Raw genomic sequence first — 26,031 nt, 5'->3', positions numbered from 1 at the left:
AGCACAACATCCAAAATCTTAATTCAACCAATTTAACTAATAAATTCTTTCATGGTTAATAAAGTCTTTAACTTCATTTCAACAAAAAACAAGTCTTTAACTCAAAAAAGTCCTTAGTTTATATACACATTCAGCTGCAACTTTTACAAAGCATTGATCATGTGTTTGATTTGCAGCACATCCTGAATAGAATTCCGGTAAAATTCATTCCATGGTTAATAAAATATTCTTTATCAACATGACACAGAACAAAATGTATGCCAACTCTCATATACTATTATTCTGGATAAACTTCTACTTCTAAAGCTTGCATTATAACGTGTAATTATGTTCACCGCCTTTCAAAATTTGAAAATTACAAGAACAGAGTTGGACCTTCAAAATGTAGAAGATAATAATTGGGTTGATATATAAAGTTTTAAAGGCTCTATATCTAGATTTTGGAGTTGTATCTGGCCTCTTAATATATAAAGCTTTCCTTCTTGTTTTCAGTTTGACTATGAAGTATTTCCTTTTTTTTTGAAACAAATTACTACTGATAACAAAAGTTGTTAAAACATTTTCAACAATTAGGAAAAATTTATGTGCCACTAAACATTTTTACGGAATAAATTTCATAAAATCATATGAAAGAATTTACTTACGTTAATTTCGTATTCAGTATTTTAAGTTAATTAGTTACATTTGCTAGTTAACGACATGTGCTGGAATAGCTCAGTTGGTTAGAGCGTGTGGCTGTTAACCACAAGGTCGGAGGTTCAACCCCTCCTTCTAGCGATTTCATCTTTTTTATTTATTTATTTTTTTTGTATTTTTTTAATCTCTTTCACGAAGTACACGATCGCTCATTTTTATTCTTGACGAATATCCATTTGTAGCTTCTGTTCAATGAAATTGGCTGGTTTTTCTTTCTGACGAATTATACATAAGCATGAATTTGTGTTGTTTGACTTGTAAATTGACTCATGTGCATCTTTTTGGCTACAGACTTACTTGAGAAATATAATAGGCAAAAGATAGGTGATTTAAATTTGACAAAAATATCGGATTAGTTATTTATGTTTTAAATAGTTTTTATTACTCTTTTAATGATCTATTTAAAACTTTAAATAGAAACATTAAATTAAGAATTTAAAGGACTTATTTGAAATTTGAAATTTTTTTAAGGATCTATTTGAATCTTATAAAAACTTGAAGAATATTTAAATTTTTTTTTTTGTACAAGCCAAAATGGAATTTTATAACATCAAACCAACCAGCAAATCCCAAGCACAAGATGTGCCTAGAGACCTACTAGCATACACAAAGTCTGTCAAGAGCTACAAAAGAACAAAATGGTAGTTAACCAATGCCCAAACAAGCTAAAGGACATGACCACCACATATGCGTGCCAAAAACAAACATGGCATTTTTTGTTTTCAGCCAACCTAATGACAACCACTTAACTTTATCTAACAGACGGGGAATAACAGTTACAACATTGTTAAACAAACGATTGTTTCGTTCATTCCAGACAACCCAAGAACACATAAGCCAAATTAGTTGCAAGAACGAACGTTTAGCTTTAGCCGCACCTGTCATATAAGTAAATTTTAACAAATGATCAGAGATAACATTAGTATCAACCCCCGCAAAACCAATCCATTCACGAACAAGCTGCCATAGCATTCCAAACGTTGAACAAGAAAGAAAAAGATGTTCGGCCGTTTCAATCTGGTCACATCCTGAAACACATAAAGTCGCTGCTGTTGGGATAATCCCACGTATGGCCAAGTTAGCTCTCGTCGGCAAACGGTCTTGAAGAAGCCTCCAGGCAAAGACTGAAACCTTCAAAGGAACATGATGATGCCATACAAACTCCAAAGATGTATCCATACTAGGTGTAGCCAGGTCTGTCAGCATATCATAGGCACCACGCATAGTGTAACCCCCAACAGGATTCGGGAGCCACACCCATCTATCTGAAACATTAGGAAAAACAGAGACATCAAATAGTAAAGCCCTACACTCCTCTACCAAGACCTCCTCCCACGCCCACAACCTTCGGCGCCACCTCCAACTCTCCCCACCATGACCTAAACCACGAGAGAACATGTCAGCCACTGTGGCTTCTTTGTTCTCAGCTAAGACAAATAATCTAGGAAACCGCGCACAAAGCGGTAAGTCTCCAATCCACCTATGCGTCCAAAACATAGTATCAGACCCATCCCCCACCCTCCTCCTCACACTACCACCGAACCAGCCCTCACCCAAACCTCCATCTCCGTCACGTATCCTCCCTACCTCCTGCCACCAAAAAGAACCACTCCGGCCCCCAACCTCCAACCTCCCACAAGACTCGCCGTACCGGGCGACTAAAACACGATACCACAACCCGTCTCTATCCACTAACATCCTCCAACACCATTTTCCTAGTAAGGCAAGATTAAACTCTTTCAACTTCCTCACCCCCAACCCTCCATGCTCCTTTTTACGACATAAGGTATTCCAACCAATCCAAGTAATTTTTCTATGATCCTTACTCCCCCCCCCCCCCCCCCCCCCCCCCCAAAAAAAATAAATTCAATAAAGATTCAATGGAAGAGATTATACTTGATGGAGCTTTGAAGAAAGAAAGAGCATAGACAGGCAGAGAAGTCAGAACTGATTTAAGGAGGATCAAGCGACCGCCAAATGAGAGAAACCGGCTATTCCAACCCGACAGTCTAGATTTAATACGATTCACAATAGGATCCCAAAAAGAAAGTCTCCGCAGATTACCCCCAATAGGCAAGCCTAGGTACATAAAAGGAATTGTTCCAACTTTGCACCTCAACACCGACGCCGCCTCATTCAACCATGACTCAGGAATATTGACTCCCACCAACAGGCTTTTATGAAAGTTTACCTTCAAACCCGACATTGATTCAAACAGAAGAAGCGTTGCTCAAAGTGCACGGACGTTTGCCCAACTCTTTTGACCCAATAACAACGTATCATCAGCAAACTGAAGATGCGACACCACCATCGAATTGTCCACACCCACTGAATACCCATGAAACAGATGATTTTCAACCATAGCTTTCATCAAAACATTAAGTCCCTCAGCCACAAGCAAAAATAAAAAAGGGGAAAGAGGATCCCCCTGACGTTAGCCCCTGTGTAATTGGAACTCATCAGTTGGGCTTCCATTTACAAGGACTGAAGCTGTAGCAGTGCACACACATTCTTTAATCCACTTCCGCCAAAGCACCGGAAAGGACATACACTTCATAACTGTATCCAGGTAGCCCTAATTTACAGAGTCGTATGCTTTTTCAAAATCCACTTTAAACAACATAAGCTCCTTCTTCTTTTTACGCGCCTCATCTACCACCTCATTAGCTATAAGAATACCATCAAGAATTTGCCGGCTCTTAATAAAAGCAGATTGTGTTTCAGACACCACACTACCAATCACCTGCCTCAATCTATTCGCTAACAATTTTGCTATAATTTTATACAAGCTCCCCACCAAAGATATAGGCCTAAATTCATTGAGTCGTTGTGGATTATCCACCTTAGGGATGAGAACAATAAAAGTAGAATTTATACCTTTAGCCAATCTGCCATTTCGATGAAACTCGGACACGAACCTCAAAATGTCAACTTTCAAATCTAGCCAGAATTCTTTAATAAAACCAAAATTCACTCCATCCGGCCCCGGGCTTTTAAAACTATCACAATCCCACACAGCGTCTTTAACTTCATCCACAGAAAACGGCTTAATAAGACCACTTCCCTCACCAATAGATAAAGATCGAAACTGTAAATTAGCCATAGAAGGTCGGTCCTCATTTTGCGCCTGAAAATGTTGCGCGAAATGAGAAAAAACCGCTTGACGCACTGGTAAGACACCTTAAATCAAGACACCATCAACCAAAACAGAGCTAAAAGCATTACGTCGACGCCGGGAAGACATAGTTGAGTGGAAAAATTTAGAGTTAGCGTCACCTTCACGAAGCCAACGACTCCTCGATTGCAGCCAGCAAATACTATTATTGAGCCTGGATAGAGAATGAATATTTACTGACACCTCATGCAGCTCCTCACACTCCTCCGCAGTCAACTCTTCTGATTCTCCTTTCCCATCTAACTCAGCCAACCTTGCTTTTAACGAAACAATTTTAGCCGGTAAGTTTTGAGAATGAGTAGCATGCCACTCTTTCAACGCCATTTTGATTAATTTGAATTTTTCTTTTAACACATAACCGGCCCATCCTCCAACCTGAATGGATTTCCACTTATTACTCACAAACTGCTTATAACCCGGTGTATCAGCCCAACATTTCAGAAAACGAGATGGTCTCGGTCCCCAATTTTCTTCATCCACAGACAACAGTAAAGGACAATGATCAGATAAGCCTCTGAGTTGAGCGACTTGAATACAATTCGGCCACACCAAACACCAATCTTCAGAAAATAAGAACCGATCAATACGACTCATTGATTTTCCATCCCCTTTATACCAAGTAAAATTGCGACCACATAACAGTAAATCAAGTAAAGCACTATCCTATATAAAATCATTAAAATGCGAACAATCCAAGCCACCACCACGAACAGACACTGGTCGTCTTTCTTCACGACAATGCACCGCATTAAAATCACCACAAACACACACTTTCTTACCTCGCAAAGCCTGTAGCCGCACCGATAAATTAGTCCACAACACTTGTCTAGCACTAGCATCACACGGTGCATAAACATTGAACAAATGGAACTCCTCATTGGAAGAAATAAACCTTCCATGAATACTCAGGACATGATCAAAACTGCTGGAAGACCACACCTCGACCACTGACGCATCCCAAATTGTCATTAACCCTCCTGACGCCCCCTGCGACGGACGAAAAGAGAATGCCGCATTCGGACCATCCCACAATGCCAAACACACACCATCATCACATAATTGGAGCTTTGTTTCTTGTATACACAAAATCAAAGGTCGCTTGTCTTTCACCAAAGCACGCACTTCCTTCCTCTTCTCAAACCCACCCAACCCCCTTACATTCCACGATAACAATTTCATCTCACACACCCTCACCCACTCACACAACCTCCCACACCACCTACTAGCCACCCTCACCCACCCCCCTTGATCCACCCTCTCCCTCAACCAACACCTTCCTCTTTCCTCTCCCCTTTCTTGCCAACACATCAAACCTATTATGAAAACCACCAAACTGGACACCAATAGATTCACCTAAACTCCTCACATCTTCTTTCACCACCTGCTCACTCCCATGCACAACCACCCAATTTTTCCAATCAGTATTAGTCGTACCAGATGAAGAATTTTCATCAGATAATTCTTGCGAGATCCTTCTAACTGCTTTTTTCAACTTTTAAGAACCTTGAAATTTACGTGCTTTTTTCTTCAAAATTGTCATAACCGCTTTCCGATCATGGGTAGGTAACCTTGCCACTTTATTTAAGATATGAATGGAATTACGCAATATCCCATTAACTTTCTTCCGTTTCTGAACAATACCATCAGCCGCTTTCTGACACTGAGAAGGCCGCACTCCCTTATTTAAAATTCTCCTGGATGACGACACCACCCCTGCTTCACTGCAATGCTGATCGCTTAGCCATTCCAAACTCCATGGACCAGAAACAACAGACCGCTCTGCTCTTGGAGGACATGAAATTGCTCGAACATGCTTACGTTTGGTACTCAAAACCGAGCCAAAGGGTTGAACAGCTGCATGATCGCTGTTAATTACATGCCGCTCCACCACTTGAGAATCAGGCGACACAATAAGCGCCACATCATCATCATTCACAGTCTTAGAAGCACAACTATCCGAATGATCCCCACCCACCAAAGAGTGAACCGTATTAACAGTGTCATCTGACGTAGTCTTCATGCGTGAATCTTGCTTTATATCAAAGTCCACACACTCATCAATTTCTTTCACCGTGTCATTTACCTCCACCACAACTTCCTTCTTAGTAGCGTTACCTTTTGCTTCTACCAAATCATTAATCAAATTATCAACCAACACATCCGCATTAGCTGCACAACCCGTATCCACTTGCAAGTCTTCTTGGTCTGATTGCATTTCAGAATTATCAGCTGCATCTTCGTACAGACAAGTATCATCACCAATGTCAAAGCCCCACTCTTCAAGAATCTTCACCTTAACCAGTTCACCATCTATCAGAATCGACTCGGAGCAATTAATAATCTCATATGAAGATGTAGCAATCAAGAGTCGAGCATAATCGAACCTTTCTTTCTCCATCGAACAAGAATCCGCACGTAAATACCTACCACAATCCATAACACAAAGTTTAAAAAAACTTTCATTCCACGCATGTACCAGAATGCCATACAACCTCAACCAAGCTCCCCTCTGGAACGGTGCCACTTTCTTTTCCCATCGCACAATATTGGAGAAAAAATGATCAAAAAAATCCTTAGCCTCAGAAATAATATTGGACACATGAACATCAGAAGTACTACGTATAAAAACATTGTCTGCACCCAATGGAATTATGTCAATATCTGAGAATCCAGCATCTGCAATTCTGTTCTGAACTTGTGGTATATTCTCACCATTACACACAGTTGCCACCACTCCTTTTCGAGCCCACTGCACATCTTCCTCACAAGACTGATACTTACGCATCATTCTTTGGATTGAAGGTTGCCCCTCGCTAGATAACTTACCACCACTATCTTTATCACATCTGACATTTTGGCTACCAATCAATTTCCCCTTCTGCTTCCTCTTTCCCAACGGCACAACCACCGCACCAACTTGCACATCAAGAACCGGACCTGCCTTTTCAACCAATGCCACCGAAGGTCCCCCCTTCGCCTTTCCTACCAAATCACTCTGAACTCCCTTCACCCCAGTCACCACTCTCACTTGTTTGACTCCCGTGATTAATTCATTTTTCTTATCACCCTCATCTGATACCTTCTCCCCACTGCCATCTAATGACACCCTTCCCTTAATTACCTCGCCACCAACACCTCCTCCCTCAGACACCTTCTTAACCTCCCTCTCAGCCAATTTATCAAATCTAGCAACCGTCCCTACTACTTTAAAATTTCCAAAACAGACTGAATTCACAGCTTTTAACAATTTACCGACATCACGAACATTAGAAAAACGCACAAAGCTAAACCTCCCCATTAGCATTACACCGACGAGGCACCACTACCTCTTCTAACATACCACATACCTCAAAACCTTTCCGTAAGTAAAAATTCGATAACAATGGCGGAAAATTAGTAACATAGAAAGTGACGAACCGGCGAAATTGAGAACCTTTTTGAATGTCAACACTGTTCGCATCAGCCACCTGCGCCTCAGGCCTAACGCTGCCATCAGCACGCCGGCGTTCAGGCTGCTTCCATCGAGACCCAGCTGCTTCCCCACGTCTCTGGTCCCCAACTCGCCGTCTATCTTCAGCCCAAAACTGATCCTCCTCAGATTCCCCACAGTACCGATCAGCCCACCTGTCTTGGTAGAAATCCGTATCGCTTCCATAGTACCCATCATGTGAATCCCTGAATCTAGACTGTAGCTTGCCCGCTGCATCCCAAACTCTGAACCGCTTACCCTCCCGCTGCCAGTCCTTGCCTCGATCTCCCTGTCGCAACGCTTTCCTCCTCCTAGGTCTCACATCAAGCCAATCATCGCCATCCCCCCCTTTTGGTGGCACCCAGCCGATTGGACCCCTTCCCCCCCAATTGGACCACACAGCCGGCGATAGAGAACGCCGGTGAACCTACCCGCGTCGGAATCGTGAACGATCATCTCTCTCAAACTCCCAGTCGCTCGCTCTCATTCTCTCATCACAGAATATTTAAAATTTAAAAGTACTAATCCAGTATATTTTTTTTTCAAACTTAATAGACCAAAAAATGTATTTTTCGAATGTAACAATTCAACTTTTCAATTTCTTATATGTTGTATATCAATATTTTTTTTTTTTTGGGAATCAAACATCTACGTGTGTAAAGTGTAAACCGTATAAATTAATCCCTTGACTCGAATAGAGTTTTTTTTGTGTGTATGAAGGAAGACCCGAATATAGTTTAGAATTAGATTCGAATTCAGAACTTTTGATTAAACTTAAAGAGATTATATATATCATTTGATTGAGTTATTCAAATAAATCTAATGATGAAGTTATTTTGCCAATTCTTTTTTTAACAATGTTGGTACTAGTTTGTTAAGAACAAATAAATATTTGTTTTTGCTCTAAAAAAAAACAAATAAATATTTGTTTTGAACAAATGAAATATATTAACACCAAAGGTATTTTGTCTAACACAAGACGTATCAGATCAGAAACACGGAAAGCTTTACAGTCAAGTACACTATCTACACAAACTTCTAGGCAACAAAAAAATCTACATGCCAATGCCTAAACCGTGAAAATGATTATACCACCAGTTATGGCACTCATGAGCAAATTTTTTATTTGTTGCTATCAACCACCAAAGTGAGAGTATCTTAATTTTGTCTCACAGTTGTTGTAACGTTTCTTCCTCGTGGTTGCAAATTCTGTTATTCATTTATTTCCAAATCACTCAAACACATGAAAACAAAATTAAATGTAACAAAGACCAAATCGATTTGACCGGCTTGCCTATGTGACCAAATTGAACAGATTGGTTCGAAAAAAGAACGGGTTTGCCGATGAAATACCAACCGAAAGCTGAACAAGATGCCAAATGTTACCAAAGAAATTGCAACCCTTAAAAGCTGTTATGTCGCTTCCTCTACCCCATAACAACTTACTCAAATCTTTGCATCTTGATGAACGATGCCACGTTGAAATAAGTTGACCTTTTGTGGAAATTCGATACAGAGGAGACGCCAAATAAATAACGTGACTTTCAAAGGAGATTCTTTTAGCCAAATAACATCATAAATCAATGACTCAACATGTAAATCCGCATTAGTTAATAATTGATACACGTCACAGACTGTATAGCCTTTAACTGTATCTAAATGCCATTGCCACCTATCACTCACATCAACCTGCAATAAAACATCATGAAACGTAGCACAACACTCCCCTAATATCTCTTATTCCCCTCTTCAAAAAAAAAACATCTCTTATTCCCAAGCAAACAACATCTGTATCCACTTCCAAGTCTCTTCTCCCTCACCCTAATACTTACTTGTGGTTTTGTAGAAATGATTCGATTGATTTTCGTCAAAGTAGAATTGGAGGAAATTTGGAAAGGTTTTGGGTGTTTTTCATAACTGAAGTTAACTGCAGATGCTGTTCTGTTTAACCTCAGATCGCAACAACAGCTAACTGCCGCTGAAATTGAACCAACGATATCTAACTACCGTTGACAAGTAACCGACAGAAGCTAACTACAGTTAGGGTTAAACTTATCGTTTTATGGTGTTTCTTAGCTTTATTTGAAGTGGTAAAACCAATTTTCAATACACTAAAGGCCATAGGTTAAATGAAAGGAGGTAACTTCGAGACAATTTGGCTAATTGACTAAATTGCCAACACACAAAAATAGCATGTTGTAAATTCCTTCATTTTTATGATTGTTTAGTTATTTATATTGTAATATTTTTATTGAAGTTAAAAATAAAAAAACCACATAAAACAATTGTGATAGGTATATATATTTTTAAAATAAATAGTTATATATACTTAATATTACAAATTCATTTATAAATTTCTTGCGCTACGTAAGTTATGGTCCATACCTGTTCTTAGATATTTTAGGAAGAAGTTAAAAAAAAACTGAAGAGAGAAAATATGTCATTATGTATTCCCTTAAACACATGTGGGGAATGTAGTGTTGGGTACGAGAGTAACAAAATATTATCACGCAGCTAAAATAAGAGGTGAGAAAAGAGGAATTGAACACACAATATTTACATGGGTACCCCTCAACAAATAAGGGGTAAAAACCATGGGGCAAGAGTAGAGAACTTTCACTAAGTGGAAGATATTACAGGACCTCTCTCTAAATGCAAAGAGAGTACAATTATCACCCTCTCTTGTAAGTAGAAGAATGCTAACATTACCCAGGAGAAACCTCACAGAAAAACTATTTTTCTTTCTATCTATACTTTTTCTTTCCAACTCTATTGAAACAAAACACTTGTTATTGTGTTGGCACGTTAGCTTTCAGATGTTCTATATGATGTTCCAACACCAGACACAAAATATGAATGTTGAATGTAATGTATAGAACATCGTGTTAGCATAATTAAACAAAATAAGCAAACGTAAAAGACAAGAAAGTAAATAGCACAGGAGAATTGTTAACCAGTTCGGCGATGAACACGCCTACTCTGGGAGCTACCAAGCCAAGAAGAAAATCCACTAGTGTAGTCCTTATTCTAAGTTCTCAGCAAACTCCTCATTTACAACTCTAGACCTAGGACTTACCCGTCTTGACTTCAACCTAGGAACTCCTAGATCTGGGATCCCATCTCACTTCCCTCAATCAATCACAGCCACTATGATTATCAGATTACAACTTAATATGGTGAAGTTACCTTCAAAGACAAACTACCTCCGTGCTTCAAATCTTAGGAGTAACAACAACTTACAACTCAATAAAACAGTCATATGATTGCATCAAGGTGATACAAGAATGGCTCACAATTAACAAACACTAAAACTCAGTCCTTATCATGTATCAAAGCGATACAAGAAAAGGCTCACAAATAACAAAGACTCAAAACCCTAAAAACTCTATTCTTGATTTGACGGCTTCAATTATGAAATTGCTCTTGAAGTCTTGAATATATACTGAAACAATACAGGCTAAATAGTATTGTTGGGCTTTAGAACAAAGTAGATCCAAAAGCTGATCCACGTAACAAATCAATAACAAAAATAACAACTCCTAAAAAGTAGGAACATCTTTAGGAACAACCAAAACACCACCAAAGATTCCTAAAATATTATCTATACTTTAGGAACAAATCACCCAGCTGGTTCTGGACAAAAAGTATGTTACTTGGCCAACAAGAAATAAGGCACATAAATAGGGCCCACTGAACCGTGCCAAGATGTTGGAACATCGTATCCAACATTTTGTATGAATATTTGTTTTGGCAAAAGTGAGGCCAATATACAAATATCCAACACTATTTATAGGAGTGAAAGAGTCATGCCCTAACCATTTACATTTATGGCATGGTAATATTTTCAACTTTGGTGTAGTAATTTTGTATGTTAACACAAGAAGAACAATAAGCCATACTTGACAAATTGCCACTAACTTTCAGCCATGACATTCAATAGTCAACAATATTGAACTTATCATGTTCACAATCTCCCACTTAAAGTCACATTTGTGAGCATTCAAAATCTCTCTACCTTGCCAACTTCCGTTCCTACGTTTCCAATAGGCCATACGAGGATCGACACCATAGAAACTTGTCAGTATTGATCGGCTTTGTCATTACATCTACTAGGTTATCATTGGTGTGAATCTTCTGGATATCCACATTTCCCTCCTCCACTACTTCTCAAACAAAATGATATTGAACACCTATGTGCTTTGTCGTTGAATGAAAAGTTGGATTCCTTGCAATGTGCAAGGCACACTGACTGTCATAATACACAATAATTTGCTCTTGCTTGTGCTTGAGTTCCTCTATTAACCTTTGCATCCACATAGCTCCCTCTCACCACCACTCTCCCTAATTTCATTTAAGTCTTAAACATTAAGCTCTAGCCTTACACCTCTTACTCTTTCTATCACAATCTCCCCTCTTACTATGGGTGTTCATGATGCATAACTGAACCACATTAATGGTTCAGTTCAATTTTTAAAACCACTTTAAAAAAATTGGTTTATTTTTAAAAACAATCCAGTTCAGTTTAAAAAACGGTTCATAACCGGTTTAATATTTTTGAACTGTATTTTTTTATTAAAGCAAGTTTTTTTTTTACTAAATTAAAGCAAGTTTTTTTGAGTTTTTTATTGAGATATTTTTAGATTTTTTTTATCAGCTAATTTAAAATTTATTAATAAAAAAATTAAATAAATAAACTTAATAAATATGAATGAATTTAGCTTAAAGTTTTAAAATTTTAAAGTTTATAAATTATTAATTTGATTTAATTGAAGGAATAATTTAGAGTTTAACTATTATTCAACGTTAATGTAAAAATTAATTACATTTTTATGTCCATCCAATCATATTTTAGCAAAAAAAATAATGGTGCGTAACTAATACATAAAAAATGCATAAAAAGAGTGATTAAATTTAAAAAATAAAACATAAATCGGCCAGGTCATGCTGACTCATAGCCCACACAGGCCGAACTCTAGAATTTGCACCCAATTATAAATGGGTTAGGCCAGGTTGACCCATTTATATCGTCGGGCCTCTCGGGCCAGACCGGGCTAGCCCAACCCATTCGACATCTCTAGTTAGATACATTTTATAAGAGAATACGAGTCAATAAAAATTGATGTGTTTAATATATATTTAGAATCAAATACATTGATTTTTACGACACTCATAAAGAAAGACAGAGCTGGTAGCAAGTACTAACGACTCTTGTAAGAAGACAGAGGCAGTACCAGTGATCCATGCATGAGTTGAAACGTGTCCTGGACGCTGTGGCCGTAACGGTATGCGCACTCATATTTACATCCAAAATTTCAATTCCAAGGAATTTAGTTAGGAAATCATTTAATAGCCGATCAATGTGGTCAAATTTCCTCAACTAATTTATCATCGTGAACACCACATTAAACTGAACCTCACTGTTGCAACTGTCCTTTAGGGTCTGTTTGGATCATCAAAGAAAGTGAAAGGAAAGAAAGAGTGAGGAAAGATTATATGAGGAAAGAAAAAGAATAGAAAGTGAGAGGATTGTTTTGATTGTTTGGTATAAAAGAAAGTGGAATGGAAAGTGAAAGGAAAGATTGATGTGTATATTTGTAAAAAGACAATTACATCCTTGAAAAGTTTTGGCTACATTGTCATTTTAAATTAAATATTATATCTACACATTTAAATATATTTTAATTTAGATATAACAATTCTCTAAAAAAACAATTTAAGTATTTTTTACTGTAGGAGAATAAATTTGTTTATATGTCAAAATCATAATTTTATATCATATGTACTATGCACCAGCATTCCTTCAAAAAAAAAAATGCACCAGCACAACACGCTAAGGCCTAAAAAATGGCAAATGGCACAATGCAAATAATAAGGTACATCAAGGCTATTTTGGACATTTTTCAATAAAGTTGGTGCATCTCTCTTGTTTCCGTTCTTGCTCCTGCAGAAAGTTTTTGAGGGTGGGTCCCACCTCAAAACTTTCTTTCCCTATCCTTTCTTTGTCCTGCCAAACGGTGGAAAACTACTGTATCCCCTCACTTTCTTTCCCTATCCTTTCTTTCCCTTGTCTTTCCATGGATCCAAACATACCCTTAAGGCTACTTATCAGTTATCATCCTGTTCTTATTATAAGAAATTTTTTTAAAAAAAATTAGGTCTCTTTAACGAGTGGCCTAAAAGCATTAGTTAAATAATCTTTTAATAAAAATTTTATTTTGAAAATACAATTATTGACTTTTGTCTTAACAATAATTATACAACTTTTTGAGCTAAATTACTTAGTAGTTATTTTAGAACTATAAACAAGGTTCCAAGGACACTCGTTAGCATTTTCAAAAAATAATTTGGTCCTATTTATAATAAAATATCACAACTTTTAAGGTGTAGTTATTGTTTAAAAGACTTTTTTATCCTTCATTAATGATTCTCTTTTTAATATTAGTTGGTGTATTTAATGTTTCACAGTTTTTACGAGGGTATATTTGTAAAAATATTCATAAAATTACATTAATTAATAATTGCATTAATTTTGATGTTTTTTTTTTATTTTTGTTTCTTATAATAAGGATCAGAGGGAGTACTATAGATAAAAGTTGTGAATGTAACTCTAATAAATTTATGGGTCTTGCTAACTAGTGCTCTAAAGGTAATGATTAAAGATTCCATTAATAGAAACTTTGTCTTGGAAATACAAGTCTTTACTTTTTTCTTATCAATGATTACACCACTTTTCGATGTAAACTTACTTATTTTAGTACTTTAACCAATACCCCAAGGGCAATGGTTAGCATTTCCCTAAATTTATTAATCCTTTGTTGATGCTCAAAGGAATTAGTCACCTAAAAATATTTGCTCTAATTTGATGAGCCACCTATTTAAGTCTCCCTATCATTAAATATTGGAAATTAATTATAAAGTCATTTTTACGATAAGACTCTCAAATTTAGTGTCTGTTTGATATCTTATTGAATTTATCAAAATTTGAGTGTGCTACAGTTATTTTGGTTAATTTATCGTGTGACACCAAATTAATTTTATGTTGCGTAGTCTCACATTGCAATGATCATGGTTTTGTGAAGCTAGATATTGCAAGTTGCAACTTTGAACTAGTCGTGCAGTGTCACTTGGGGTAGACAAAACTTGATTTGATATGAAGTAGTTGATTTTTTAATAACGAATCGATTTTGATTTAAATGGAGTAATTTATAATAACATATAGAAATAATAGGCTTAATTACTATTTTGGTCCCTTAAGTTATTTGTTGGTTACATTTTGGTCCAATAAGTTATTAACGTTACAATTTGGTCCCTTAAGTTACTTTTTGGTTTCATTTTGGTCCTTTAACTATTAAAAGTTTCGTTTTGGTCCCTTAACTTATTTTTTGGTTTCGTTTTGGTCCCTTATCTTATTTTTTGGTTTCGTTTTGGTCCCTTACTTTTAATAGTTAAGGGACCAAAACGAAACCAAAAATTAAGTTAAGGGACCAAAACGAAACTTTTAATAGTTAAGGGACCAAAAAGTAACTTAAGGGACCAAATTGTAACGTTAATAACTTATGGGACCAAAATGTAACCAACAAATAACTTAAGGGACCAAATCATTAATTAAGCCGAAATAATACTAGCAACACAACGTTTAACGAAATGAGATTCAGAAACTTTAAGATGGAAAAGTCATAATGATTTGATATTGTTATCTTATATCATCTTTTTCTTATTTTATTTATGATTTTTCTTTCATTTTTGTCTTTATAAAACACACAAATTCTTTCATTTTTGTCTTTATAAAACACACAAAATAACATTAAAGTCATCATGATTTTTCCGCCTCGCAACCATCGAATCTCAATCTAATCTTTAACCCATTCTATTTTGTTGGGTAAAATCTGCATCAATCATACCTAATCTTACTTAATATAAATCAAAGGTGGTCTAATTACTCCAAATCCCTAACCCTAATTGCAGCCCTAACACCCAAAATGACAAATTTATCCCTGAACATCAAGTCATTTCTCTCTAATTTGTTGTTTTCCAGCATTAGTCTTGAACCACTCAAACTTTGGCCCACTCACACGTTTTTCATTGGTCTTGAGCCACTCAATGAACAAAAGAACCATGTTTGCTATAAACGATGTATGTAGCTATTCAAAAACTCATTAACCAAGACTTAGGCCCAACTATCAACTACTTCATTAATGAGTATAACCTATTTGTGCCTATTATGCTAAGATTGCACGTTTTTCACCACAGGACAACAACTATCTCACTTCACTCATTAATTAAGTTGGTTGATAAAGTAGCTTATATGTGCATATGATCCTATAGCTTGCATGTTCATTGTCAAAGAGCATAACCACTAATTCAACATTTATTCAGTTAGTTGTGTGCCTTGCAAACTTCATAGATGGCATTTGATGCCATAGAATATTGTGTCAATTTTGTATGTTTAATGTGATAAGGTTCATTGGATAAAAAAGTTCGTCAAGATTACCTTTTTTTTAGGGATTCATCAAGATTACCTATAAGTGCCTATGATGATAAGGATGCATTTTTTTAAGACAACAACTACCAAGCTTCATTTACGTGGTTAGTTGCTCAAAGTGACCTATTTGTGTCTATTAGCATCAACAATAGACTAATGAATTCAATAAAAGTTGAATAAAATTTATATGTCAATTTTATGCTTTATTACCTTTAGATTCATATGTCAATAACGAATTCATTATTGGTTGTAAGAAAATATAATGATATTCATTTAAAACATACCCGCGCGATAGCGCGGGGCAGAAGTCTAGTTTATATGAAATCTGCATAATTTGATAGGACTCATTAGCACTAAAAGAGAATGTGTTGAGAAATATATGTTAAATAGTCTGCTGCTAGCACTCACATAAAATATATTTATAAAAATGAATATGTTAAAAATGCTAGCACTCATCAGAAATATGTTAAAAATGAAAAGATCGATAAATTAAATAGTTCTTTTTACGGAATCGATAAGTTAAATAGTTAAAATCATGTTTGAATATAAAACTACAAATCACATAAGCTAAAATTCTTTCCAAAGGCAAAGTGAACTCTAAAACAGAATATTGGAACTTATATTTTTTATATACCCACCAATTAGAGAACAAACATTCAATAAAGGACGAAGCAATGAGTTTGAAAGAGGTGGCTTTGGCTATCCAAAAAATATTATTTTTATTTGAACACATGTTAGTATATTTTGTAATTACTTGTCTAATAATCTATATTTTTACTACTATAGATGAGTTTGTTTGTGAAAAATTAGTAGAAAGAAAAATGTTAAATGACATCCATTTGTTTCATGGATGGATTTCATCTTATTTAAATATTTTTTATCTCTTAAGCAGCGACAAAAGAGCCTTATTTCCTTAAAAAAAAAAAAAACTTCGTTAACAATAAAATACATATATATTTTTAGCCCCTTGTGCCCAAATAGTTAACTTAGTCGTTATTTTCAACTGATCGAATGTGTAAGGACTCGAATTCACCATATTGGTTGAATAAGATTCTTCCAATAACTTTTATTTTAAGGTCAAAATACTTTCTTGTGTTAATTTTATATTCACATTTCACCATACATATTTCCATTAGACTCAATTTTAAGCTTTTCAAACTTTGCTTTATCAATGGAAAATTGAATTTAATAGGCACACACGTTACCCCACAAATGACAAACACGTTGCCACTTTTCTCCTCGAAATTGTTTAGAAGCAAAGATGCCGCCGATACAATATACTATGCAATTTCTTGGAAAATAAACAAATAGTGAATTTGACAAATTGACTTATATCCTTAATTTATACTAGGAAAGTTCTAAAAGTCGTTAGTTCAAACATCCAAACACGTCTTACATTTCGTCAATAATCATGCACCCCCATATCAAATCAACCACCAAAAAATGGATACAATTCAACTATCAAATTAAATAAACGTAAGAAAGTATATAGAACCAAACTTTTTATTTTTCTTCAAAAAAAAAAAAAACCAAACTTTTTATTTATTTATTTATTTAATTAAATATCATAGACTTGGCCAAAATTTGCACCTTCCAAACGCGTCAATAAGTCCAATAGAGACGCGGGTCTTAATTTTAACACTTCAAATTTGCCTATATATACCTATATCATACCTTTTCCAAATCATAGTTCTCATATCTTCAACATTTATATCATTACATACACAACAAAAACAAAGAAGAAGAAGAAAAAAATCATTTTTAGTCCTTCTTTCCTAAATACAACTTCTCCATTTTCCCAAACTATACCTTTATTTAGAACCATGTCTTTCTCAAGCAAACTATCATTGGTTTTGTTATTTTCTTCTTTTCTCATCCATGCATCTTTAGGTATGTATATTAATGTTTTTCTTTATAATTTTTTTTTTATGTATATATCATACTATTTTCAATATAATTAGTTGTTCATTTTTTTCTTGGATATTTTTCTTATGATATGTATATTAAAACTACTCACAAATTTTTGCAGCTGAAATGGCATGTGAGGACTTACCAAAGGAAGTGTGTACTTTCTCAGTAGCTTCATCTGGAAAGAGATGTTTGTTGGAGACTCAAAAAGGTGTCAATGGTGAAATTGAGTATCAATGTAGAACATCTGAAGTTATAGTGGAGAGAATATCAGAATACATTGAGACAGACCAATGTGTGGAAGCATGTGGTGTTGATAGAAGTTCTGTTGGTATTTCATCTGATGCTTTCTTTGAACCACAATTCACTGGCAAACTTTGCTCCCCAGCTTGTTACAAAAAGTGCCCTAACATTGTTGACCTTTTCTTCAATATGGCTGCTGGAGAGGGTAAGAATATTGTTCATTGATAATCTTATACTAACATCTAATTCAACATGAAAATGAGTTGTGTCTAAATTACAATAGGAATTGTAAGTCAATGCACTGATACATACATAGACACCTGATATGACACAGATATTGACACGTCAACACCACTAATAATTTGAAAAAAATCACATCATTTAATATAATTATATGTGTTGGTGTAGTGTCTGTGTCAGACACGACACAGGTCCAACATCAGGACACATCTAATCCGATGAGTGTCTATGCTTCATAGCAACTCACCGGTTTCTCTAGAATAGTTTAAAGACAAAATTGACCGATTAAAAAAAAAATCAATATGATTAAAGATTTTTATATTTTAGTGATGTTTTAACATTTTCATTAGTTTAAGAGACCAAATTTTCCAATATCTACAATTTTGGAGGCTAAAGTGTGACATATAGAAATTTTCTAAAGCGTGACATATATTTATTCTAAAGTTTCTTTAATTCTTCTATGCAAGGAAGTTTGTTCTTTTTAATTCTTACAAAATTAATCAATCTCACCTTTCCTTACATTTAGAGCAATGTTTATTCATGTTCTGTTCTTGTCTCCTGCCTTCGACAATCACTAAGAAAGTAACATAATACCATAAAATATTTTATCTTCAAATCTAATCAAGGAATATATTGCTCTTGTACTCAACTAAAACAGCTAAATAATTAAAAAAAAATGTAACCTAGGAATTTGTTTATTTTCTACTTTTTTTAAAAGACTCTTCATTATTATATAGCTTTTCTCCTTATGTTTTGTTAATTGGCATAGATAATAACAAACCTTAAATTTATGTGACAACAGGAGTATTTTTACCAGAACTATGTGAGAAACACAAGACCAACCCTCGTCGTGCTATGGTCGAGCTTGTGAGCTCCGGAGCTGCATTTGGTCCCGCTTCTTCGGTTTCAGAGGACATTGTGTTAGCACCTGCAGCTGCACCTTCTTCTCAGTAATTTTGGAGAGATGGTGTAAATTTTCCAAAACATTAAATTTATATATTCCTATGTTTACTATAGTAGAGGATATATAGAGGGAAATCTATTGATTCCTTGTTATTGAATTTGTTTTGATTAATGTAATAATATCAAGTTGAGCTGGGCACGTTAATGTTTCATTTTTATGTTATATCTGTAATATGTATTGTTCTCCGATTATCAAATTTTGGAATTGTTTCTACTCTTGGTATCACATTTGATATCTACAGTGAATTTTGTCTCAATAAGAAAAGTTACTTGTTATACTGTCTGGTTCTGCTTTTTTATTCTATCTAACACAAAAGGGTTCATATCTACTTAGAAATTTTTTTTGAAGAAATATCTACTTAGAAATTAATATGTTTTGTTGTTTTTTTTTTACAGTGAAATATGTTTCGTTGTTGAAAAATGAAAAGTTATCTCATTTAGATCAACTTTTCTACAAGCACAACCACAAATTAATAACATTTAAGAACCGTCAAGTCAAATGAAAAAAGTAAAATAAAATAAAATAAAATAAAATGATGTGATTAAATTGATTTTGTTTTAATATTGAGTATTGTTATATTGACAAAGTATTCCACACCTTAGCTTTCATATGAAGCAATTCAGCCTCGCAAGCAAACCAATGTAATAAAAAATGATTAAAAAAATTAATTTGCATAACAAACCGTATTGATATACGGTGTGGACAACTTTTTGGTTGTTCATTTAATATTTTCCTTTAATTTTTTTCAATTGATTTGACATGTGAGCGTGTCCAAATATTTTTAATTTTGGGTAGGGAGTTGTGACCATGGAATACTTGCTCTCTCATTTATCTTATTGAATCAACATAACATAGAGGCTATGAGCTACAATAGATTAAATTTTGAAGATGAATTATCCTCATTCATTTGAATTTTTGGTGGAAATTTTAACCATAATTTGTTTTAATTAAATAGTTAAAATACCACATCATTAACATTTGTTTTGTTAAACAGTTTTTTGATACATTAGAATGCCACATCATCATTTCTCACAGTCTTTTCATTTCTTTTTATCCTAATTACCAAAAAGCCTATGGGTGCAATTAAATAAGCAAGTTGAACTACAACAATGGAAATGTTTTAGAGGAAATGCAAGATTCATTCTCTCTCTCTCTCTCTCTCTCTCTCTCTCTCTCTCTCTCTCTCTCTCTCTCTCTCACATCAATGAAACTTACAAGCTCTTCCACACAACCTAAGCCTCATACCTCGCTGAATGCACAATAGTGTTATCGTGCATGTGGTGGTCATGTTGAGTGCGTCATCACCGATTTACAATCATGTGTGCCTTGAAGGACACAAGATCATATCTCTTTGAAGACCGCACATGAAGCAAGTGTGTTCAAAATTATGCAACATCATATTTACATACTAGAACCCTCATTCTTCCTCACATATCTTTTTTCCCAAAACTTCAAATTTCAAAACCTCAAAACCCCTTAATCTAAAACCCTTAGAGTGTGTTTGGATGGGGGAATGTTTTGAGATAATGTAATGTTATGAAGAAATTCAAATACTTTGAGGTGAATTCCATTGTTTAATTAATAATTTGAAGAATTTTCAAAATGATGGAAATTTATAAAGAATTTCGTTCGAGTTAAATTTAGAGAATTTGAAATGACGCCTAAAAGCTAAGAATTTCAAATTTCTTCATTGTCATAATTTTTCAAAATTTGCATTTTGGTCCTCACATTTCCCAAATTTTTCAAATTGACCCCAATATATTTCCAAAAAATTGCAAATTGACCCCTTAAATGTTTCAAAAAGTATAATTTGACCCTTCATTTTTTTAAAATTTACAAAGTGACCCCAATTTGAATTTTCAAATTTGGCCCAAAAAATTAAAATTTATTAAAATAGCCCTAAAATGATCGCAATGATTTTTTCTTACTACTCCATCCAAACAAAAGTATTGGATAATAAAAGTAATTTAATTGAATCATTTAAATTGCCTAGAATTCTAAATTCTTTAAAATTTCTCAATTACCTCGTCCAAACACACTTTTAAGATACTTTATTTTTCATCAAACCCACCTTCCAAACTTCGCATTTCACCATTTTGGAAGCCATAATCAAGAGGTAAGTTATCATTTCTCCTCATTTTCGTTTTTAGTTCACATTTTTCTCTGTTTATGTCCAACTTGTACAATTCGAATGTTGATTGTATATATATTGGCCAATCCAGACACTATGCATGTTATCAGTGGCAGAGGCATGTATAGCATAGTGGGTTCACATGCCTGCACTAAGTTTTTGGGAAATTACTTAGTTGTTTATATGTTAAAATTTTGACCAAGCAGCTCACACTCATCTATCATCCAATTGAAATGTTAGAAGCTTTTTTATTCGACTCACATATGATAAAGTCTTACCTAGATAAAATTTCACAATTTTAATCTGACACTTGTTTTTGTCTCACTTGTAGTTGTCTCACATCCATAATAAAATTTCATTAAAAGAAAAAAATTTCATTAAAAGAAACACAAATGCTAAATACAATACAAACAACAAACCTCACTCATTTATAGTCTCTTCCATTGTTGATCTTTCAAAGGTTAAACCCCTATTGTAAATTTTAATTTTAAACTTCCAATCTTATACATTTATAAGTTATTTATTAATATAATTAGACATAACATATTTTATTAATTTGTTGAGATTAAATTTGTGTTAATGGTGAAACGTAAGACGCTCACTTCGTTCGGCATGTCTGAAAACCAGACTCTACTGATAAAAAATGTTGCACACCGGTGTTGTCTCACTTCGATTCAGTGTGTTGCTCCCTCTATATAGCTGAAGTATCAAAAACTGCAATTACATTTTCTTGCGAGTTCTTTACTTTAGTGTGCTACATAATTATGTTTTCAATATTATATATATAGTGGTGCCCCCACTGCATGTTATGTTTTCCTTGCTTTCTCAGGTTTATGTGTTGTTGTAGGGTCTATAATTGTGTTTGGTTTTCCTTTGTTGCAATAATGGAGAGAATTCCTGATTCACATCGTATTAGGCAAGGGAAAGTTACATCGACTGCCTCTGTTCGCCAAGAGCTGCCTTTGTTCGCTAAGAGCGGCAAGCAAAACAGAGAGCCGAATGTTCTCAAATCGAGCATAGACACAAAGTCAAGAAGAAGAGGTGCAATCTGAGATGCCGTCACCATCACTATCACGCGTTTTATAATTTCCTGAAGGCCCCCAAGAAATGTCAGTGTTGTCTATGTTTGGTGATCATGTGGCGACTCATGTTGTATTTTGATACAATTTTGAACAAGTACAACTGCCGCATACTTTTAATGATCAGAGGGCTGTATTTTTTGCTACATTAATTTGGACTTTGGAGTATTTTGAAACATATAAAAACCAAATTATGGAATACTTCAACGGAAACACCGTAGCAAATTACGAACAGAGCAGAACAATTTTTATATGAATGGAGAATTGTAAATGCTCTGTATGGGAGTAGCAGAAGGAGTGAAGGAAGCATTGTGGATAAGAGGTCTTCAAGATGATTTAGGCATTCAACAAGAATGTGTGAAACTGAGGTGTGATAGTCAAAGTGCGATTCACTCTGCGTAAGGTATCATTTTGTCCGAAATGTCATTTAGGATAACAAGATTTCTCTAATGAAGTTACATACTAACAAGAATCCTACAATAATGTTAACCAAGGTTGTGTCAGGTAGCAAGTTCCAATAGTACTTGAACTTATCAAGTATTATTTCATGTTCGGTGAAAATTTGATAGTTTTCAAATTATGAACGAAGTGGAGAATTGTGGAAATATTTAGCAAAAGATAAATATTGAAAGATGGAAAGTAAAATGCAAAGTTCCTCCAGTGAAATTAAGGAGTAATACTAATAGGAAGGACATCAAATTATGAGGCTTATATTTGTGTGTATTGTGGTTCTCTCAATTTATAGTTTGTAGCTTACTATATAAATCTAAGTCTAGGTTTGTTAATCTTTCTTCTTTTGACATTTATATTTCTTCATACAATTTATTGTTCAGGCTATTTTCTCTTTCAATTTTAATGAGGATTGTATTTCATATCAGTGTTAGAAGCCAAATTTTCGCTGCGGCTCACTTTGCACCCTTGAGTAGCAAGTGAAACATATATGCTAAGTGCAACATAAAAGTTTCATTTTTATCGCAACAAAAACCAGTGGTGATTGGAATTTTCATTTGCAATGTTGAGGGTCAATTTGATCTTGTAAAAACGATGTGGTTCTCATCCATGTATGATATGGATATAGGAGAAGCTCTTGGTCTTTATCATGCTCTCACTTGGATTCATGACTTACAGTTCGAACAAGTGAAGTCAATGGTAAGAAACCTACTGGTTAAGCCTGTTGTTGTCCCTCCAAGGAATGATGCAAGATCAACATGTAATTGACGTGTATGTTGATCCACAACCCGAGTATTTGAAAGACAATTGTGAAGATGATAATCGTCTTTTTGACATGTGAGGATGAACACCACAATAGTCATGAGGAAGAGGATCTTGTGCGCAAGGAGGAGGAAACAACTCATTCTTCAAATTACAATTAAGGTGATTTGAGGATTGAGCATAATCATGCTCCAGAAACAAAAAGTACCACCGAGAAGTCTATTGAAATTGTGGTAGAGGATATGGCGGATTGTCAACCACTGGAATGTCATGAGGTGAGGGAAACGACTAAAGGGGATCAAGTCATTCCAGAGACACATATTGACGAGAAAATTCAAAATTTCTGACCTATTAAGCAAAGTAATGCATGCATGATGATATCAAGGTCATTCAGAAAGATATGGCAGCTAAGGCCACATGTAGTTAATGATAAATAAGTACCATTCATGCATTGTATTTCTAGCTATCAGAGGAAAAAGATCAACTCAAGAAGTGAAAATACTATAGATATCAAATGAGTTCTTGAGTGTTGCTAGCTGCTAGCATTCCTCAAGGTAATATTTAAGCAAGTACATAATTTATTGATACAAAATTTACGATAGATATCAAATGAGTTACCAAGAACATAAACAAATCTGAAATTTGAAAATTTTAAACATATTACATAACATAAAAATGAAACAATACCAAGCACAAACTATTTCAATCTTGATTATTACATGCCAACATGATTAACATCCTCTCCATTATTCAATCTTCTTTCAAGGACTTTGACCACACGCGGTGACATTCAATTGCAAAGGACTATCCTCACAAAGGGGTTGTTTTTGTGGGGGCACATTGTTCTCTGAAATATCAGAAATAGGTGCAGGTGCAGGTGCTAACGCAATATCCTCTGAAATATCAGAAATAGGTGCAGGTGCAGGTGCTAATGCAATATCCTGTGAAATCGATGAAGCAGGGCCAAGTGCAGCTCCTGAGCTAGTAAGTTCGATTGTAGCACGACGAGGGTTGGTCTTGTGTTTCTCACAAAGTTCCGGCAAAAATACTCCTGTTGTCACATTAATGCAGCTTAGTTATCGTATATAACAAAACAAAAGAGTTAAAACAATACTATAAAAAATAGGAGTCAATCATATGCAAATAATCTAAGCAGACACAATATTACATTTTTTAAATTATTTAAATTATTTGAAATTGGGTTCTCCCGAAAGATTTATCTTCGAGTAGAGCTCATTACCCACTTGAACTGAATCATTTAGTTATTTTCTTATATCATGTATTAGTCTTGGGAAGTAAAATATTTTTTTTTTATTCACATTTATAACTTTGACAAATGTATGTGATGATGGTAAGTAAAATAGTAGCATTAACAAACAAGTGTTACCTTCTCCAGCAGCCAAATTAAAGAAAAGGTCAACAATATTGGGACACTTAGAGAAACAAGGTGGAGAACAAAGCTTGCTTGTGAAGTAAGGCTCAAAGAAAGCATCAGATGAAATACCAACAGAAGTTCTATCAAGACCACATGCTTCTACACATTGGTCTGTCTCTATGTACTCTGATATTCTCTCCACCATAACTTCAGATGTTCTGCATTGATACTCAGTTTCACCATTCATACTCTTCTCAGTCTCCAACAAACATCTCTTTCCAGATGAAGCTACTGAGAAAGCACACACTTCTTTTGGCAAGTCCTCACATACCATCATAGCTGCAATATTTATGAGAAAAAAGTCAAAGAAAAATAAATAATATTGAAAATTGTATTATATTATACATGATATAGGTATAAATAAATATAAAGGAAATTAAATTGAAAATTGTAGGATATAGTATGCATACCAAAAGATGTATGGATGAGAAAAGAAGAAAGTAACAAAACCAAAGGAAATTTTGTTGAGAAAGACATGGTTCTATGTAAAAGTATAGTTTTGGCAAATATGATGAAATATTAGTTAGGAAAGAAGGAAGAATGAAGAGATTTTTTTTTTTTTTTTTCTGTGCTTGTGTGTATGTAATGCGAAGTACGTTGAAGAGATGATTTGGAAAAGAAAAGCAGATGGGTATATATATAGGTTTTTATTTTGCTAGTGGGTATATGTCATATTATAGGTTGGAATTGAAGTGGTAAAATTATTCCGCGCGTCTCCAAAGGACTTAGGGAGGCTTTTATTTTTTATATATACTAGCGAAAAGACGTGCTCGTCTTTCCGCTCTTTCTATTGCGCTAACGTCTGAAAGTGATTAACAGTGTTTTTTTTTATGAAATTTTAATTTTGATTAAAACTAAAAATATAAATGTTTGTTGCTTTCAAGTTATAACAAATTAATCTAACCATGATTATCTATTTCAATTACGCGAAAAATATAACAAAAAAATATAATCTAAATTATTTTTTTTAATGATACAAACAACAATTTATATTATA

General features: G+C 34.7%; 2 protein-coding genes and 1 non-coding gene across 3 annotated transcripts; 2 read left to right on the top strand and 1 right to left on the bottom strand.

The window, feature by feature from the left end:
- The first annotated feature begins 703 nt into the window (after positions 1 to 703).
- Positions 704 to 777, top strand: TRNAN-GUU (transfer RNA asparagine (anticodon GUU)). The gene has a single exon. It is a non-coding gene; the product is annotated as a tRNA-Asn (tRNA).
- A 16,731-nt stretch (positions 778 to 17,508) lies between these two features.
- Positions 17,509 to 19,454, top strand: LOC146926571 (uncharacterized). Its single transcript, XM_085758857.1, has 3 exons — positions 17,509 to 17,712; positions 17,852 to 18,178; positions 19,016 to 19,454. Exons 1-3 carry the CDS (start codon positions 17,646 to 17,648, stop codon positions 19,165 to 19,167), a joined length of 546 nt encoding a protein of 181 aa, XP_085614983.1. The 5' UTR covers positions 17,509 to 17,645; the 3' UTR covers positions 19,168 to 19,454.
- Positions 19,455 to 24,087: 4,633 nt separating this feature from the next.
- On the bottom strand, positions 24,088 to 26,031 carry LOC146926570 (uncharacterized). Its single transcript, XM_085758856.1, has 3 exons — positions 25,445 to 26,031; positions 24,987 to 25,313; positions 24,088 to 24,650 (listed from the first exon to the last, which is right to left on the bottom strand). The coding sequence occupies exons 1-3, from the start codon at positions 25,509 to 25,511 to the stop codon at positions 24,361 to 24,363; spliced, it is 684 nt and encodes a 227-aa protein (XP_085614982.1). The 5' UTR covers positions 25,512 to 26,031; the 3' UTR covers positions 24,088 to 24,360.

Source organism: Medicago sativa, chromosome 4 (genome assembly GCF_051527215.1).
Source record: "Medicago sativa cultivar Bolivia chromosome 4, Bolivia_mono, whole genome shotgun sequence".
Classification (NCBI taxonomy): domain Eukaryota; kingdom Viridiplantae; phylum Streptophyta; class Magnoliopsida; order Fabales; family Fabaceae; genus Medicago; species Medicago sativa.
This window is presented reverse-complemented; position numbering and strand designations above follow the sequence as displayed.

Excerpts from the sequence above, each read along its gene's own strand:
- LOC146926570 (XM_085758856.1), bottom strand. The coding sequence starts at position 25,511 with ATGTCTTTCTCAACAAAATTTCCTTTGGTTTTGTTACTTTCTTCTTTT. Across the intron at positions 25,314-25,444 it reads TCTCATCCATACATCTTTTG|CTATGATGGTATGTGAGGAC; the intron begins GTATGCATACTA and ends TAAATATTGCAG. Across the intron at positions 24,651-24,986 it reads TAATTTGGCTGCTGGAGAAG|GAGTATTTTTGCCGGAACTT; the intron begins GTAACACTTGTT and ends ATGTGACAACAG.
- LOC146926571 (XM_085758857.1), top strand. The coding sequence starts at position 17,646 with ATGTCTTTCTCAAGCAAACTATCATTGGTTTTGTTATTTTCTTCTTTT. Across the intron at positions 17,713-17,851 it reads TCTCATCCATGCATCTTTAG|CTGAAATGGCATGTGAGGAC; the intron begins GTATGTATATTA and ends AAATTTTTGCAG. Across the intron at positions 18,179-19,015 it reads CAATATGGCTGCTGGAGAGG|GAGTATTTTTACCAGAACTA; the intron begins GTAAGAATATTG and ends ATGTGACAACAG.